Genomic DNA, 17,067 nt, shown 5'->3' on the forward strand with positions numbered 1-17,067 from the left:
TAAAATTAGAAATAACGTCAAAATTTAATTTCAAATATTTAAATTTTTAATGATTGAAAAAAAGCAAGTTTAAAGCTAAAAATAAATTATGAAAGACGAGTAATACAAACATTTTTTTAAAAAAATTATATGATTTTTTTAGAAAATTGCTCTAAAAAATCACATATAATTAACTCCTTTGTCCTTTTTATTTGAAAATCAAACAATATAATTTTCCGCGTTTATTTTTGTTAATGTTTTAATCCTTTCATATATTTTTAGTATTAGTAAAATAAGTCAAATGGCTGAACTAATATTTTTTTTAATTTATTTTTTTTGACACAAGAATAATAATAAAAACTTATATTTTTATAAGATTTAATATAGCTTAAAAAATTTATTTATTTTATTTTTATACAATTGTTTTTAATTTTCTTGCTTCATTTACTTTTTAAAACTACAAAATAAAAACAATTTTTTTTTCAAAAAATTAAAACCTTAATAAATAAAACTTGAGATCTGCGATCCTAGGTAAGATCGGTTCAGGATCATGGGACCTTTGCTTTGGTAAAAAAAATTAAATTATGAAATGTTAACAATAAAATGAATTTATTTTGCATTAAATTTCATAATATTATAATTTTATTTGCACATATTAAACATATAAATTTAAGAATTATATTGAACTTTAACTAAAACTTAACTGAAGATTAAAACATTAAAACACTAAAACTTAACTGAAGATTAAAACATTAAGAGCATCCCTAATGGTATTTTTTAAAATAAAGATCATCATTTGTAAAATAAAGAGTATCTTAAAGATAAAGAGTGATATTTAAAATTTTACTCCAATGGACTCTTTAATATCAGTTTTTTATCGTATATAATTTTAATAATTAATAATAAAATAAAAGTATTAAATAATAATAATATTAAATTAATTGCCTCTCTAATATTAAATTTTATTTTATTTTATTTTCACAAAAAATATTAATAAAATATTAAATATTAATAAAATAATTTTTTTATTTAATTTTTTATTCATTTATTTATTCAGTTTTTTTTACTAAAAGTAAAAATATAATATTTAAAAGTAAAAATAACCACCTTATTTTTTAAAATTTAAAATTTTATTATTTGAAAAATGAAGTAGAGAGTGAAAATGGCTCTCTGTATGTGGAGAGCCATTTTCACTCTCTACTCTAAATATAAAGAATAGAGAGTTCATTATTGTCAAACTCTTTAATTTAAAGAGTTTGACAATTTTAAAGAGTCCATTGGGGATGCTCTAACAAAAATAAAAATAGAAGATTGTATCGTTTGATTTTTAAAGAAGAGATACACAAATATAAACTATGACATATAATAAGGACCGGAGAGTAATTTCTTTCTTTCTTTTCCCAATTCAAACTTATGGTAATTGTGGATGAAAAAGGGAAATTTTGGTCCTCCATTTCCTGCCTACGGATTTTTTTTGAAGACCTTAGACTTTCTCCACCATTAAGTTGATTTAAGTTTAACCATTGATTATGAATTTATGACCATTAAAATTCATATTCTTAATTCTGATCGCTATTGCCAATATTATTTTAGCTTCTTCCAAATTTATTTTCTTAAATTGACCAATAAAACACTTTGGCTAGCTAGAATTATCAATCCCTACTTTACTCTATAAATATAAATAGACCCTTAATGTTTTCTCATTCATATATTATTCAATACTTTTGATATCTTAAATTTCTCTTCAGAGTTCCAAATCATGGAAAATTCTCTTCCCATTCTCATTTTTGCTCTTATCTTCATGATTTTCTCCATCAATTCAGGTATGTACAAATTTTACTATATAGTTTTTTTTTTGAATAATTTTACTATATAGTTTAAATAATCTTAATCATACTATTGTAACTCTTCTTAGTTAATTTTGTCAATTTCCATGAAATTAAATCTTTATGTGTTCTACATTCAGGAATGGTGAAGCTGGCTGATGCACAGGTAAATATACACAAGTTTTTCATATCATAAACTAATTAAATTAATATCAATATGATTAATTTGTTAATTACATACCATTTTGTCTTGAATTAATTGCTCAAATATTATGATTTTACAGGGGAAAACTTGGTGTGTAGCAAAACCATCATCAAGTGAAGCAGAATTAACAGAAAATATAAATTATGCATGTGGTGAATTAAGAGATTGTAGGCTAATCCAACCAAATGGTGGCTGTTATAGCCCTAATTCTTACATTAATCATGCATCAGTGGTTATGAATCTTTATTACCAATCCAAAGGCAGAAACACATGGAACTGTGACTTCAAGAATTCTGGTCTTATCTCTACAAAGGATCCAAGTAAGTAATTAAATCTCATCATCCTAATTAATTTTTATTGATTTAATTTTGTAATTACAGTTTTATTATAGTTTAATTACATTTTTTTTATTGAATTTGCAGGTTATTATGGATGCCAGTATCTTTAGTGGGTTAGTAATGCTAATGGGTGTAGTTAAATTGTTGGGGTTTTATATAATTTTGTTGTCCATTAGCAATTTTACTATATTTGTTATTGCATAATAAATAAATGAAGTGTTATAAGTGTTTTTATGTTTTGATAATTTGGTCTAAATTGGACAATTATGTGTATGGAAATTAATATGAACACAATTGCAAAACCACCATTAAAGCCTATGTTTTTAATGATAAAAGGATCATTCAGGTCCTTCAATATTTAGACCATGCTCATATAAGTCAAATTTAATCTATTTTAATAATTGTGTCCTTAGCATTTCAATATAAACTCAATCACATTTTTTATTGTGTTTTGAGCACATAAAAGCAACCATTAAAATATTAAATAAAAAATATTGGAATTAAGATACGATAATAGCGCTCTAACTCAAGAGTACGCATTAGGGGTGTTCAAATTCAGTTTGGTTGGGTTATGAGCTTATAACCACCCAAACTGAATTTTTAATATTATCTTGGGCTATAACCCAAATAATTTAGGTTATGTTAGTTTAGTTATTCAAAACCAACATGGGTTATATTATATGGGTTATTTAACTTACTTTTTTTTACTTTTTATCACTTTAGATGAAAATTTTAAAACCCAAATTTCAATCTGATTTTTTTTAAAATAATAATAAAAACAAAATTTCCAGAAAAAAAAATATTTTCAGAAAAAAATTTAAAAATTCTTTTTTCCAGACAAAATATATTTTGATAGAAAAAATAATTTTTTTTAAAAAAAAAATTTCCAGAATTTTTTTTTAAAAAAATATTTATTTCCAGAAAAAAAAATATCAGGAAAAAAAAAATTCAAGAAAAAATATATTTTGATAAAAAAATTTAAAAATAATAATTTTTTTTTAAAAAAAAATTTCCAGAATTTTTTTTTTAAATATTGTTCCAAAAATATTTATTTCCATAAAAAAATATTAAAAAAATAATTTTTTTGAAAAAACTTGGTGAATCAATCAATAAATATATATGCACTTTAAATAATATATAACCCAAATAAACCCAAATAAACCAAGAAACTCTTTTAGTTGGGTTATAAAATTTCAATAATCCAATGGTTTATGATTAAAATGAATATAGTGATTTGGGTTTGTTTCACATGGTTGGTTTGGGTGGGTTATGTAAATTTTGTACACCCCTAGTACGCATAGGTGATTGACTTTATTTTGGAGAGTTTGTGGACTAAATTGTTAAAATATGTAAAGTTTGATCTATGCAAATTTGTCCCACAAATTTAAGGATTGTGATTATTTTTACTAATTTTGTAGTGGCAACACTATGATGTCTTGAGGGGAAATTAGAAAGCCAGCAGATCACATGTAAACATCTATTAATTGCGAAAATTTAAAAAGGTTTTGCTAATTTAGGTACTCTACCTACGGTTACATACAGGGGAGGTCTTATGGTCAATTAAAGTTTAAAATATGGGATTATTTTTTAATTATTTCCTACTGTATAAATCATAAATGCTATAATTAATAATTTGGTGATCTCCTTTTCTAAGATATAAACAAGACCCTACATTTCCTTAAAATTTTAATGTAGATGCCCTATGATTATACAAGTTCTACTAGTTATGGAAGCTTAATCTCAGACACTGTTGCTTTTAAAACTTGACAAAAAATTTATTTGGATTCGTGCACTATTTTAGTTTTTCTGAATCGTATCCCTCCATTTTATTTATTTAGGTTAAATATCTATATTTTTAATTTTATAGACAATAAGTCCGTTCATTTTTGAAATAAAGTGTGTACTCCACGTGCCATTAGTGCGACTAAAAAATTTATTCATTTTTTACGTTAATTTTTGAAATTGAATCCCTATGTTTTTATTTTTATTAAAAGTAAATTTTTTTAGTTGTAGTTGTCTTTTTATGACGGAGAGATCTAATACCCATAAAAAATTAAAATGTAAGAGCTCAATATATAGAAATTATAGTGGAGGAATCCAATTAAAAAATGTTTAATAATATAGGGATCCAGTTACGTGATTTACCTTAAAATTTCATAGTGACTACGTACGTAAACTAAAAGATTACTATGGTACAGCTGATAAACCCTTTATGCATGAAAATTTAACCTATCATTTGGTGTTTGGATTAGTTCTAGGTTAAGAGGTCCAACTAGGGCTGTAATTCAGCCGATTTGATATAATATATTAATTACTCCAAATCATATATATTATATTCATTTATAATATATATTGAACATCTTATCTTTTTATTTTATATGATATAATAAATAATATTTTCTTTAAAATATATCATGTATATGATCCTATCAGTATTGATTTGATAAATATTAAAATGGACTAGAATTTAAAAGGCCTAATAGTTCAAAAATATCCAAAATTTTTAATTTGGTTTATTTATAGTCCGAACTTTTAAAATCTTTGATTTTTGCTTATTTTTTATTTTTTTATTTCACTTACATCCAATTGCTCAAATTTGAGTGGAAAGAAATTCAATATACGCTTTATATTACTTCATGTTTGGAATTTTTGATGGTAAAAAGATAAATTAGAATAATATGAAGCAATATAAATGATATTTTTTTTTCACTTTAGTTTGAGCAACTGGCTATAATTAAAACTGAAAAATAAAAATGGGCTAAAATTGAAGATTTTGAAAATTTAGGTCATAAACAAAAAAAATCAAAAATATATGGTACTTTTTGATAATTAAGCCAATTTAAAATAATTCTTTTTTCTTTTCTGGAAAATTTAAATTTTTTATATTAAAAGAGTATATCAAAACAAATAAAATTTGATTTTCAATTGTTTATTAAACTCCAACTCCTTAAATAAAATTCAGTCGGATTTAAAGTTTAGAATAAAATCAAATTCCAACATTCTAATAAGTTCCCATCTTTTTACCACTTATTTAAACTATATCTATTTTACTGAGTGATTTAATATATATTAACTTTTAATCTCTACACATTATAATGTTCTAGTATATATTAACTTCTAATCTACACTTTATAGTGCTCAATGTATATTAATTCGAGTTTTTTAACAAATACCTAACATGTGTTAAAATATTCTAAATTTTATTAGAGAAAAAAACAAAGTTGAAAAATAAAGCTACCAACTTTCAAATTGCACAAATAACTTATCTAATTTAAAATATACGGTCAACTATTATCAAGAAAATCAGCTGTTATAAAAATCAAAAAGTCCTACAAAATCTCAAATTTACATATATAGAAAAAAAAATCAAAAATCTTCAAGAATCAATAATTACAATAACAATTTATTTAAATGTAATTCTATATATAACGGCAAATACACGATTCTTCAAAAACAATAACAATTTATTTAAACCAGCTGTAATTATTTCTTCAAACAAAAAACGATTTGATTTTTTTTAAAATAATAAAATTTTACTAATAGTTAACTAATGGTTAACTAATATAAAAATTAACAATTTTTTTTATAAATGCATGAATGACAATATTGAAGGTTCTGGTTTATTATGACGGAGTATGGAAGAAAGATCTTTATGTGAACATTAGGTTTACTTTCAGTTAACTAATAGTATACTACTACTCATTAAAAAAAATCAATTTGTTTTTAATAACTTAACATTTGCTTGGAAAAAAAAAGTTAACCTGAAGTTAACATGCAGTTAACTAGTAGGATATTAATTTATAATTCATTCTCATGTTATCTATAAATTTACTTTACTTCAAAGATTTCTTTATGTGGACATTGAGTTTACTTTCAATTAACTAATAGTATACTACTACTCATTAAAAAACATCAAGTTATTTTTAATAACTTAACAATTGGTTGAAAAATAAAGTTAATATGAAGTTAACATGCAGTTAACTAGTATGATGTTATTAGTTAACTTAAAATTTATTGATAGTACACGTATAGTGCATACAATTTACACACGACATATTAAATCTAAAAAGTTGACTAACTGGTAACCAAAATATAATACATGTTTGACAATAACAAATGTTTTTATAATAAAATATAGGAAAAAAGAAGACTAGCTTAAAATCAGTGACACAATTAGAAATGTTTTCATTTAATAAAACAAAATTAAACCTAAATATTCCAATATATCAATACATCTTATCCTTAAAAAATAAAGTTGATTTAGATTTTAACTAACTCACATGTTATAAAAATATTTATTTAATTTTTATTATTTTAATATTACACTTTATTTGATTTTTACCTAATATGAAAATCATTATTAGAAGAATATTAATATTAGAGATTATCAGTATTTTCAAATTATTTACTATGAACATTAAAATAAATTTTTATTTTAGTTTTTGTATTATGAATTTTTTTTCGTATTTTTTATATATTTATTTTTTAATAAATTTAGTGCTTAAATAAATTATTAATATGATCTGGCATTAATACGCGTACTTACATCTAGTTTAATAATATTTTAATTGGATTTGTCTCGATTACACTTTACTTTTGTGAACAAAGAAAAGGTACTCTCACTCACTTAAGTAGACAAGTGTTAAGAATATGAATGGAACATATAATATATGCATTAAACAAAGAGTTTGTAAAGTTGTTATACACATGGAGTCACTTGCTATAGAACCCACAAAGATTATTCATTCTATTATGATAATAGAGCTTCTCCTGAATTCTTCTTATACTGATATACACATCATTGAACTCACACTATTTTAATGATTCAAAAGAAGGTTTAGTGGTGTTCCAGATGTATGATTAATTAGATTAAAACCACGCCACCCCTTAATGATTTTGTTTGTGGTTAAACCAACATTATTTAGCTGTCAGATTCCTTAATTATGCACTTAATTTCTCTCTATATTAACCATTTCTTCCACCTTTCACTTCCACTCACTAAACCACACTTCTAATACAATTTTCTGTTTTTTTTTTTGTTAATTAATCATCCTCATCCTAAAAAAACTGCTGATATGGAGAGTTGCAGAATGACCATGGTTTTCACCATTTTTGTTCTCATGGCTTTTGCTGGTTTTGGTATATCAGCTGCTGCTGTTGAAGAAGTGGGTGGAATTGCTCCGGCGCCGATGGAAAGCTCTGCGGTGGCTCTAGGAGTTCCGGCTGCAGTTGCGGCTATTGCTTCAGTGGCGGCTTGGTTCTTTTAAATTTGATGAACATTTTATTGTTTTTTGGTTTGTTTATTATGAAATGCTGAATTCTTTATTGTTCAGTTCATTGTGTTTATGCTTAAACAAAATACTGTTTCCTTAAGCAATTACATGAACAACTATCTATCTATTAATCATCTGAGTAGCTTTAACGCTTTCATTCAATCAGCATTTCTCATTTCGAAAATGTGTTGGAAATTAGCGTTTCTGAGAAAAACTTTATTTTTAACATAAAAGTATGTTAAAATAATACTGCCATATCCGTATCTAAGTGTCCCGTTTCCGTGCTACATAGTCCATCATTTTTTTGTGTATGTGAAAATAATGAAACTATAAAATCAGTACAACAATTACATGCTCTTATTCTAGACTATGAAAGCTCGGAAATGAAACTGAACGCTGAATCTCTTAACTCCATAAGTTTTTGTGCTATCATAATACGTACTGAATAAAGGAACCAAGTGACCAGCAAGATAAAGCCATCCAAGAATGAGAAACTTACTCCGTGTCTACGCAAAAGTTCTGTTTCACTTCTGCTTGATGGAAGCAAAAAGATCCTTGTACGTGCGCTTCGGAGCATCAGCTCGAGAGACAATTTCGACAACTTTGTAAAATGATTCTGGATGGACTAATGACTCAACAGCAACTTCTGCAACCAAATCTCTCGATATAGAACCTTCGTAAAGAGTATCCTGCAATTTAAATTCTGTTAAAACACCTTAATGAGGAAGCAAAAAAGAATATCTGAATCGGTTCGGATAAATCTTAATACCTCTGGTTCCATAACAACATTTCCAGATGGGGGATCATTTTTCAACCCACCGGGTCTAATAATTGTGTAGTTAATACCGGACTTTCGGATATAATGCTCTGCCTGAAGCTTAGCAATTAAGGTCAGTCCAAACACATTCAGAAAGATGTAAGCTGGATTGAATATCTGACCCATTGCTGCACCATTTACTAAAATTGAGCTGATGAGAATGAATCTGTTTACACCCTTTTTACGACAAGCGTCCACGAGGTTTACAGTTCCAAAATTATCAACCTACAATAATGTAACTTCATAAAATCAATTACGTATTCAACCATTTTGGATTATAGATTTTCTACTACGCACATAGCTTCAGTGATTAACCTTCATATGTTCATTCGAATATTCGAACATTCGAACATTTTAAAGACATTTCTTGAAACACTAACCCTATCATGTTGAGCATGAGTGAGAAATTAATCTACACCGTTATGAACGATGTAGATCGTAAACATGACCTCCTCAAGTTCAAAGGGAATCCCAATCTTGAGTGATAACTAGGCTTTTACATATTTGAATTTAAAAGGCTTTAAAAATAGACAAAAAAAGGGTCATCACCAATCCCTAAATTTGAGCATTAGAGTTAATTAACGCATATTTAGCCATTTTAATCAATAAAGGACAGCGCTCTCCATCTTTATATTAATTAGGGGTAACGTTCTCTATTTTTAGATCAATTAAAAAAAAAAAAAACTCCCAAAGTGGGTCATCGCCGTTATTGAACTCGAAACTATTTAACAATTAATCAACATGACTTGAATAAGAATTAAGCAAGAACATCTACACAAAAATTCAAACAAAATAAAAGTACCTTCCATGGAGTAAACAAGTCCCAGCCAGGCCTAAACCCAGTGGCACATATTACAGCCTCAGAATCATCTCCTATTGCATCACCTAACTTAGCAGATCCCTCAGTTACATCAAATTTCACCTGCCAAAAACAAACCAAAAATCACTTAAAAAAAACACACAAAAAAAAAACTAAAAAACAAATGAATTAAAAAACAAAAAAAATTAGAAATACTAACAAACTGAAGAGATGGATTATCTTTAGAAAATCCAGCTTTAGCTTTTTCTAAATCTCTAACGCCAGCCTTCACCTCAAACCCCTTAGCCAGTAGCTGCTCCACAATTCTTTTACCAGTACTTCCAGTTGCTCCAGCAACAAATATTTTCTTCTTGGAATTATTATTATTATTATTATTATCGTCCACTTTTACTTCTGTAATTCCTTCATTAACTGCCATTATCTTAACAACACAAAAAAAAAGAATACTCAGGCATAAATGGCAATAAAAAGCACTCATGATTAAAATATAAATTGAACAGTATAAAAATTAATTACCTTAGAAGTGGATTTGGGTTTAGTAGTGGAAGAGATGGAAGAAATGGGTAAAATGTTAATGTTGGAGAAAGAAATTAGATGGGAATGGGTTTTTAAAGAGTGAAAATGAAGAGGGTTACTTAAGAAGGAAGGAATTGAAATAGAAGTGGCCATTGATTTAACTGAATTTCAAGTGTGTTTTGAACTCTGCTTTTCTTGAAATTACGATTGAACAATCCCCGCCACTCAAATTATTTGTTTCTTTCTAGTTTTCACACCACCACGTGGCCTACTGCTTGCTTCCAGATGCTTCCGATTCTGTAAAAGCTTTATTTTTGCTCTTACTAATTTGGTTTAATCTAATTTTCTTAAGCAATTCAGTAATAACAAATTTTAACGTGGTGAGGATTTCAGTTAAAAAATAATATAATCAGCAGCACCTTTAAATACAAGGAGATTCACAAAAGGATACACTAAAATATCATAATTAATCTCTTTTTTGTCATCCATCCTGATAGATGGCCCTGACAATGACAAATAAGGAAAGCAAAATGTATGTCCTAATTTTCTCAGAATGCCGACGTGCGAATTCTGCAATTTTAACTTCTGCTTTGGACACTTTGAACAATCAGATTTGAAATATGCAGCTCTATGTATATTCCGTTCGGCACTCCCAGGCAACTGCTTTGCTTACTGATTCCAATGTCCCTGAATTCATTTCCAAGGGTAAATCATGTTATGCTAGAAAATAGAATTAACGGTTTTACAAAAGTAAAAGATCGAGCAGAATTATCGCAAGAACAGCTTTTATGACGGAGGACTAGACATGGTTCACAAATGTTTGAAGAAACAATAGTAACATGAACTTGCCTGCACTTTGTTGTTGAGGTTCTCATCATTCATGATATCACCATATGAACCTTTCCATCAGCTATCATCACTTTGTTCTCGTCGTGCAGTTTCTGCAAAATTGTAATGAGTTCAAGGTAAGCAGCAGCTCAAATTTATTAGATATCTGAAAACCGGCAGAATTTCTTACTGCCTCAACTCATCCCGTCAAAGAGCTAGAGAGAATCAAGGGTTGTTTACATAAATGTCTCAAATTTTTATTTCATTTACATTTATGATTCATGAACCTTTTTGTGCGAAAATCTTTCAAACAAAAAAAACAAAGTTTACATTTATACCTCAGCTCAGATTGATTTCTGAGTTGATTTCAGGTCAACATATAGTTGATTTCTAAGTTGATTTCAGTCATGATGTATATAAATATGAACTTTTAAAAAACTGAAATTTTTGCATATAGAAAATTTGAGGGCTGCTAATGTAAATTCTAGAAAAAAATGAGTCATTGTGTCATTTTCTCAAGAATCAATATTACCTGTAATAGCTGCATAATCTCTTCTCTTGAGTAATGAGAAGCTCCTCCATTGATAGCATTCTCCAAGTCATCAATGGTAATGCTATCCAAGTAGCGCATATGCTCACGAAAAGCAGAGTTAAATGCTTCAATTCTGCAAGTAAAAAGCCAAGAAGAATAGAAGTTTATTTTAATGACAATTCGTAGGTCATATATCATAATTAATGCAACGGTAGGATGGGAGAAAGAAAACCAACAGAAGAACTGTTTTCAGTGCATGCTAGAATATACCTTTCTGGAGATAACTCAGTGGTGGCTTGCTCTGCAGGAGGGTCATCTACTTCCATGGCATCCGCTGTTGAACTAGCAACAATAGCATTTAAATCAAAAGTGAGTTGTGCAAATCTCTGATTGCATCTGATTAAAATCAATCAAGATGATGTTGGAATGAACTTCTGCTGGCTATCTTAAATACAAGTTCATTCTAGTTGTGGGATTAACCAAAAAACTTTCTCAAACTAATACATGAATGAAGACATAGAAACAAGAAAACTGAAACAAATCAGAATTTAAAGCAATTAAATTTAATTAAGTCTATTTAGTTTGATCCTTTGTGGTTTTCAGTTTAATTTTTACTTTAATTTATTTTTAATTTTTCAAGTGAATTCAGTCTGATTCAATTTGTATAATTTTAAATATTTTTCAACACCACCCAACAAGAAAAAGAAATATAATTAAAATGTATTCCTTCATTATTGATAAATCTGGAGCACTTGACATAATGTAATGTAACAGAAGAACTGAAGAGGAAAGTGTTGGTCCTTACCCTCCCATTTCTACATCTGTGTGTCCGTCTCTATCACCTCTAGTAGCACGACGGCGCTCTGCATTTTGATTTCTTTCCAATTCTCTTTCCCCTTCCCTCCCTCGTTCACGCTCGTCCATCTCAGTTAATTCTGTATGATATATAGCAAAATTGAGAACTTTGAGGGCTGCTTCAACATCGGACTTCGAAACCTGCCACAGCAAGTAAAAGACATGGAGAACACGTTCAAACACCGATCCTAGAAAACCTATGAACTGATACTTGGATAGTAATGAAAAATAGAAGATTAAACATGTACATAAACCAAGTACCTTCCTACTCAATTTCAATTTGGCATGTGCAGTGGAGAGACGTATAATTGTTTCTAAGGTTCTTGCAGTGATCGGAAGTGTACCTCCAGTCTGCAAAAGCAAATTATCAGAAAATTACAAGAATGAGAACTTTAGAGGTTAAATCTAATTACTAGATGCAAACCGACCTTTGTAGTTGAGCTAGAACTTCTGAGTTCAGCATATGCGGTTGCAATGTATTCAGATGCCTGTAGACCAAATGTTAGAATTATCAGTATTGGTTACACTACATTTATGCGATAGAAACCCTCATTGTTTCCCAATAAAAAATCTATTCTGGTAAGTTTAAATTGTAGGAATGGCTAACAGCCTGCCAATGAATGATCAAATGTATCACAGAATATAAACAAAGTGAAAAGAGTCAATGACCTCATCACTTAGGTCAGGCTGAATCCTATGCTTTGCATAGTGGATATACTTCTTCAGAAACTTAATTGTAAGGGTATCACGCTTCTGACCCCTGTCTGTTTTCTTTCCGTGAAGCATTCGGTTATACTTGACAAAGACGGTCGAATCATCAGTTTCCTCTTCTCTTCCATATCGAGAACCTCCATTAAGTGTCGCTTCACCTGAACAATTTAAATTTCACCAATTAATCACTTGATGTAGTTTGTTTGGTCAGGGTAGGTGTAGTTAATGAAGAATAATTCGCCTACCTCCATCAACTGCTGAACGGTACCGATGCATGCGCAAGACATGTTCTGAAATGTGACGGTCAATATCAGGATCCATTTGATCCAATACTATGAATAGCAAATCAAAACGAGAAAGCAAAGAGTCTGGAAGTCCAATGTTCTTAGTGGGCGTCAATGAGCGGTCATACTGTACATACATCCAGTAACCAATGGAAGTTCAGGTAAAGACATCAGGTAAAAGTGCAAAATTAATGATGAAAGACATACTTACAGTTCCATAAATGGGATTTGCAGCAGCCACAACACTACATCGAGCATTCAAAGATGCATGAATACCAGCTTTAGCAATAGTAACAGTCTGCTGCTCCATGACTTCATGTATAGCAACACGATCCTGGTCATTCATCTTGTCAAACTCATCAATACAGACAACACCCCTGTCAGCAAGAACCATTGCCCCAGCTTCCAGCCTTCTTTCTCCTGGAAGCCTTTGAAGTTATAATACATGAATGATTTTAAAAAAGTACTAGATAACAGTAGAGATGCTAGATCATCGAGTTCTTCACCTGTTTCTTGATCAGAAGTAACAGCAGCTGTCAGCCCTACACCAGAAGAACCACGACCGGTGGTTGATATAGCCAAAGGAGCGATATTCATTATTGCTCTTAAAAGTTGAGATTTGGCGACAGACGGATCACCAACCATCATCATGTTAATGTCACTAAGAAAACAAAACATAAGTTTATTGTAAGTAGAATTTAAACAATGTTAAAAGATGTCAAGAAACTGCTCAAGATAAAACAAAAATGGGATGCAGGCATGGAAAAATTAAAGTAGCATTATAATCGTGAAATAGATCACAAACACAATTTCAAAAATCAAAACAAAAACACAACTCACCCTCTTAAATGAGTACCATTCTTTAAGTTTTTTTCAACTCCTCCAAGCATCAATAGCATAACTGCTTTTTTAATCCATGAATGTCCATATATTGAAGGCGCCAGTGAGTTACCAAGTAAATCAAATGCATCATCTCTTTCAGCTATTTTTTTTATGTTCTTTAAGTCCTCTGGACTATATATTGGCGCATTAGCCTCCTTATTGAGCAAAGAAACATTATTAGCAATGAGAACAGTCCTGCACATCGAGAATTCATGATCAATTGTCAAACACTATTTTTTTGAAAAATATATATAGAAGAGAAAATGGCACAATCAATACGTATAGATCTATGGTCTATGGTCTGAACTACCTGAATACTCCATTAACACTACCCTTGCTTCTTCCAGGAAGTGCTTTATATATCCCCACAATGGCAACACGATCTCCAGGCTTACATGAATCAACCATGTCATCCTCAACTATGACATCAACTGTTCTTGGAAGCTGACCAGGAGCAGCATTCTCAGGCACTTCTTGCATTGACAAGGTTTGATGATCTTTATACGTGCACATCCCATACTCAGTTACCAATAAATTTCCATGATTATCCTGAAGCAGCAGATTTCATGAAAGATTTCTCTACTGATGATAATAAGAGAACACTCAAGAGAAGGAAAAAAAAGACATACCCTTGTAGGATAGACAGAACCTGTGGGCAAACCCACATTAGATGTAATGTCACGATATTCACGAGTCGTGAATTCCCCAGTATCAGGGCAAAAATGAACACTTTTTACAACCTTCGGCCTTACAAGAGAACCTGAAAATAAATAAATAAAAGACAAAATTAATTGTATATACATCTGGAAACATTATCAAAGAATTTCAAAGAGGGTTGATTACAGTCGAAATATTTCTCATTCTATATTATGTAGATAACCTTTTCAACTATATGTAGATCAGGAATACACAATCTGCACGCAAATACAACTAGAAATGATTATTTACTTGTGAATCATGAGCATACTGACAAGTGACAACTACTAATGTCTAAGCATACTTGAAAGAAAATCATAAAACAGAAAACGGAGGAAAAGTGTGGAGCTGCTACTCAGAATACAATGTAAACTTATTTCTGCCAAACATCTTTACAAAAAAAAAAAAGTTCTGGAACTGCCACAAAGCTTTAATTAAAGCCTTCAACATTTCACATTGCATTTGAGCAACAAAACAAGCTGTTAGTATTAAACAATGATAGTTAAATAGAACATATATCTTGCATTACCAATCGAACTTTCAAAAAAAAAATTGTAACGATTTCAATCATAGAATCAGGAAAGAAACATAACTTTGCTTTTTGGCATAATCAAATATTCATCTTGTTTGGAAATTTTAAAATGAAAGAATGTCCAGTTCAATAAAATCCAGTTCATCCAGAAAACAAATTCAACTTGAAATCATGCCTAAAATGCAATACAATTGAACTAATAGCTCAAACAATTTGACATGCATAAATATCAGAATCAAACAAGATAGTATAACAAAAACAGTAAATGAGAAAGAAAATATACATTTGGTGATAATGCCCTCAACGCAGACCATAGAGCCAATAAACTCAGACAGAAGTTCCCTCGGAGTAACACGGCGAGATACAAATGGCCCCTCAAAGCCAACAACAATCTGTTCTCCTTCTTTCAAATACTTTGGATCAATGCTTCGTGTGATATCGGTCGCTGCGTCACATAATGACTGCATATAGTCACTCGGATTCCTCAAAACCCTAAACAAATCCAACCACAAAATCAAGAGCTATAGAAATAAGAAAACAAACAAAAAATCAATCAAAAATTAGGGATTATACCTAGGGCCAAAGTCCTGAAACGTATGGAGATCCGAGATGTTAACGATGAGACGGTGTCGTTTGTGGTTGATCATCGCTTTAATTTCATCTTTGTATATCTGATAATTCAATGGTTTAATTACATTAATCGATCACAAAATCCATAATTAAGTACAATTTGTTAACTGATAATGTAAACATATAGAAGTAGAGATTAGGATTTACGTACATTTTGATCCAAGAATTCTAAGAAAGCTCGCTTGTGACTGCTTCTATCTTCGTTGACCGCCATTTCCAAGCTCCGACTACCGCCGACGGGACTGAGTTTCTGACCGTTGAAAGCAGAATAGAGAAAAAAAGCTCAAAATTATGACTGGTTTTCGCGCCCTAGTGTAGAAGAAAGAACCAGGAGTGTTGTTTTAGCGGGAAGGAGCTGCCTTATTTGGCGGGAAACTAACGGGCTATTTCGATAGTCCGTAGCTCGTGGGCCTCCATTTCAAAGCCCATGGACTTTTATTATCAATTTTTTCATGGGTGATTTACAAAAATACCTAAAAACTATAAATATTTGTTATCAAAATCTGAAAATTTATTAACGTACCTAAAATTTTAAATATTTATTTTTTTACTCCGCATTTTATTTTTTTATTCCGCAGTTGCAAACAGTTGTAAACAGTTTTAAAAAGCACAATTTGAAACTGTTTTATAAAACGTTTCAAATACAGTTTTTAATAGAGTTTCAACGACAGTTTCTAATTGAGTTTCAAACGGTTTATAAATATTTCTTAAAAAATAAGTTGAAACTATTTTACAAAACGTGTCAAATACAATTTCTAATAGTTTCAAACGGTTTCAAAAAATAAAATAAAATTTGAATCTTTATACACCGTTTCAAAGACGGTTTCTAATTGGGTTTTAAACGGTTTATAACCGTTTCTTAAAAAAATAATTTGAAACCGTTTTAAAAAACAGTTTCAATTTCAGTTTCAAAAGATTTCAATTTTTTTTAAAGTAGACATCTTTGAAACCGTTTATAATACAGTTTCAAACAGTTTAAAAAAAACGGAGTATTTTTACAAAAAAATTCAGAGTAAAAAAATAAATTTTCGAAAAAAAGGTAAAAAAATAATTTTTCAAAAAAGCGGAGTATCTTTGCAAATATTTTTTAAAAAGGAGTATTTTGTGCAAATTCCTCTTTTTTCATTTTATTACTAGAAAACTGCAATTTGTATTTTTTTTATTATAGGTTATTTTGAACGGATTTCAATTATAAGACAACATTTAAATTCAGACTAATCTTACTTCGAACTCTGTAGATTTTATCCACTTTGTCATGATAAGCTCAGTTTAACTAAAAAACATCATTTCATAAAATAAAATAAAAACTAAAAAATATTTAATGTTATTACATTTTTCTATAA

At 29.3% G+C, this 17,067-nt stretch overlaps 3 protein-coding genes across 3 annotated transcripts; 1 reads left to right on the forward strand and 2 right to left on the reverse strand.

Moving 5' to 3' along the window:
- The first annotated feature begins 1,685 nt into the window (after window positions 1-1,685).
- Window positions 1,686-2,582, forward strand: LOC126682868 (glucan endo-1,3-beta-D-glucosidase-like). The gene is made up of 4 exons (XM_050378633.2): window positions 1,686-1,802; window positions 1,946-1,971; window positions 2,090-2,330; window positions 2,433-2,582. Exons 1-4 carry the CDS (start codon window positions 1,739-1,741, stop codon window positions 2,456-2,458), a joined length of 357 nt encoding a protein of 118 aa, XP_050234590.1. The 5' UTR covers window positions 1,686-1,738; the 3' UTR covers window positions 2,459-2,582.
- Window positions 2,583-7,822: 5,240 nt separating this feature from the next.
- Window positions 7,823-10,073, reverse strand: LOC126681119 (uncharacterized protein At2g34460, chloroplastic). The gene is made up of 5 exons (XM_050376506.2): window positions 9,775-10,073; window positions 9,458-9,679; window positions 9,241-9,360; window positions 8,391-8,663; window positions 7,823-8,310 (listed from the first exon to the last, which is right to left on the reverse strand). Exons 1-5 carry the CDS (start codon window positions 9,925-9,927, stop codon window positions 8,146-8,148), a joined length of 933 nt encoding a protein of 310 aa, XP_050232463.1. The 5' UTR covers window positions 9,928-10,073; the 3' UTR covers window positions 7,823-8,145.
- An 88-nt stretch (window positions 10,074-10,161) lies between these two features.
- LOC126681118 (DNA replication licensing factor MCM3) lies at window positions 10,162-16,046 on the reverse strand. Its single transcript, XM_050376505.1, has 17 exons — window positions 15,876-16,046; window positions 15,668-15,765; window positions 15,378-15,586; window positions 14,496-14,626; window positions 14,177-14,415; window positions 13,825-14,061; window positions 13,491-13,645; window positions 13,196-13,404; window positions 12,946-13,111; window positions 12,659-12,858; window positions 12,418-12,477; window positions 12,251-12,340; window positions 11,940-12,130; window positions 11,405-11,476; window positions 11,135-11,267; window positions 10,624-10,715; window positions 10,162-10,461 (listed from the first exon to the last, which is right to left on the reverse strand). The coding sequence occupies exons 1-16, from the start codon at window positions 15,936-15,938 to the stop codon at window positions 10,653-10,655; spliced, it is 2,316 nt and encodes a 771-aa protein (XP_050232462.1). The 5' UTR covers window positions 15,939-16,046; the 3' UTR covers window positions 10,162-10,461; window positions 10,624-10,652.
- Between the last annotated feature and the right edge of the window lie 1,021 nt (window positions 16,047-17,067).

This window comes from Mercurialis annua, linkage group LG5, assembly GCF_937616625.2.
Source record: "Mercurialis annua linkage group LG5, ddMerAnnu1.2, whole genome shotgun sequence".
Classification (NCBI taxonomy): Eukaryota; Viridiplantae; Streptophyta; class Magnoliopsida; order Malpighiales; family Euphorbiaceae; genus Mercurialis; species Mercurialis annua.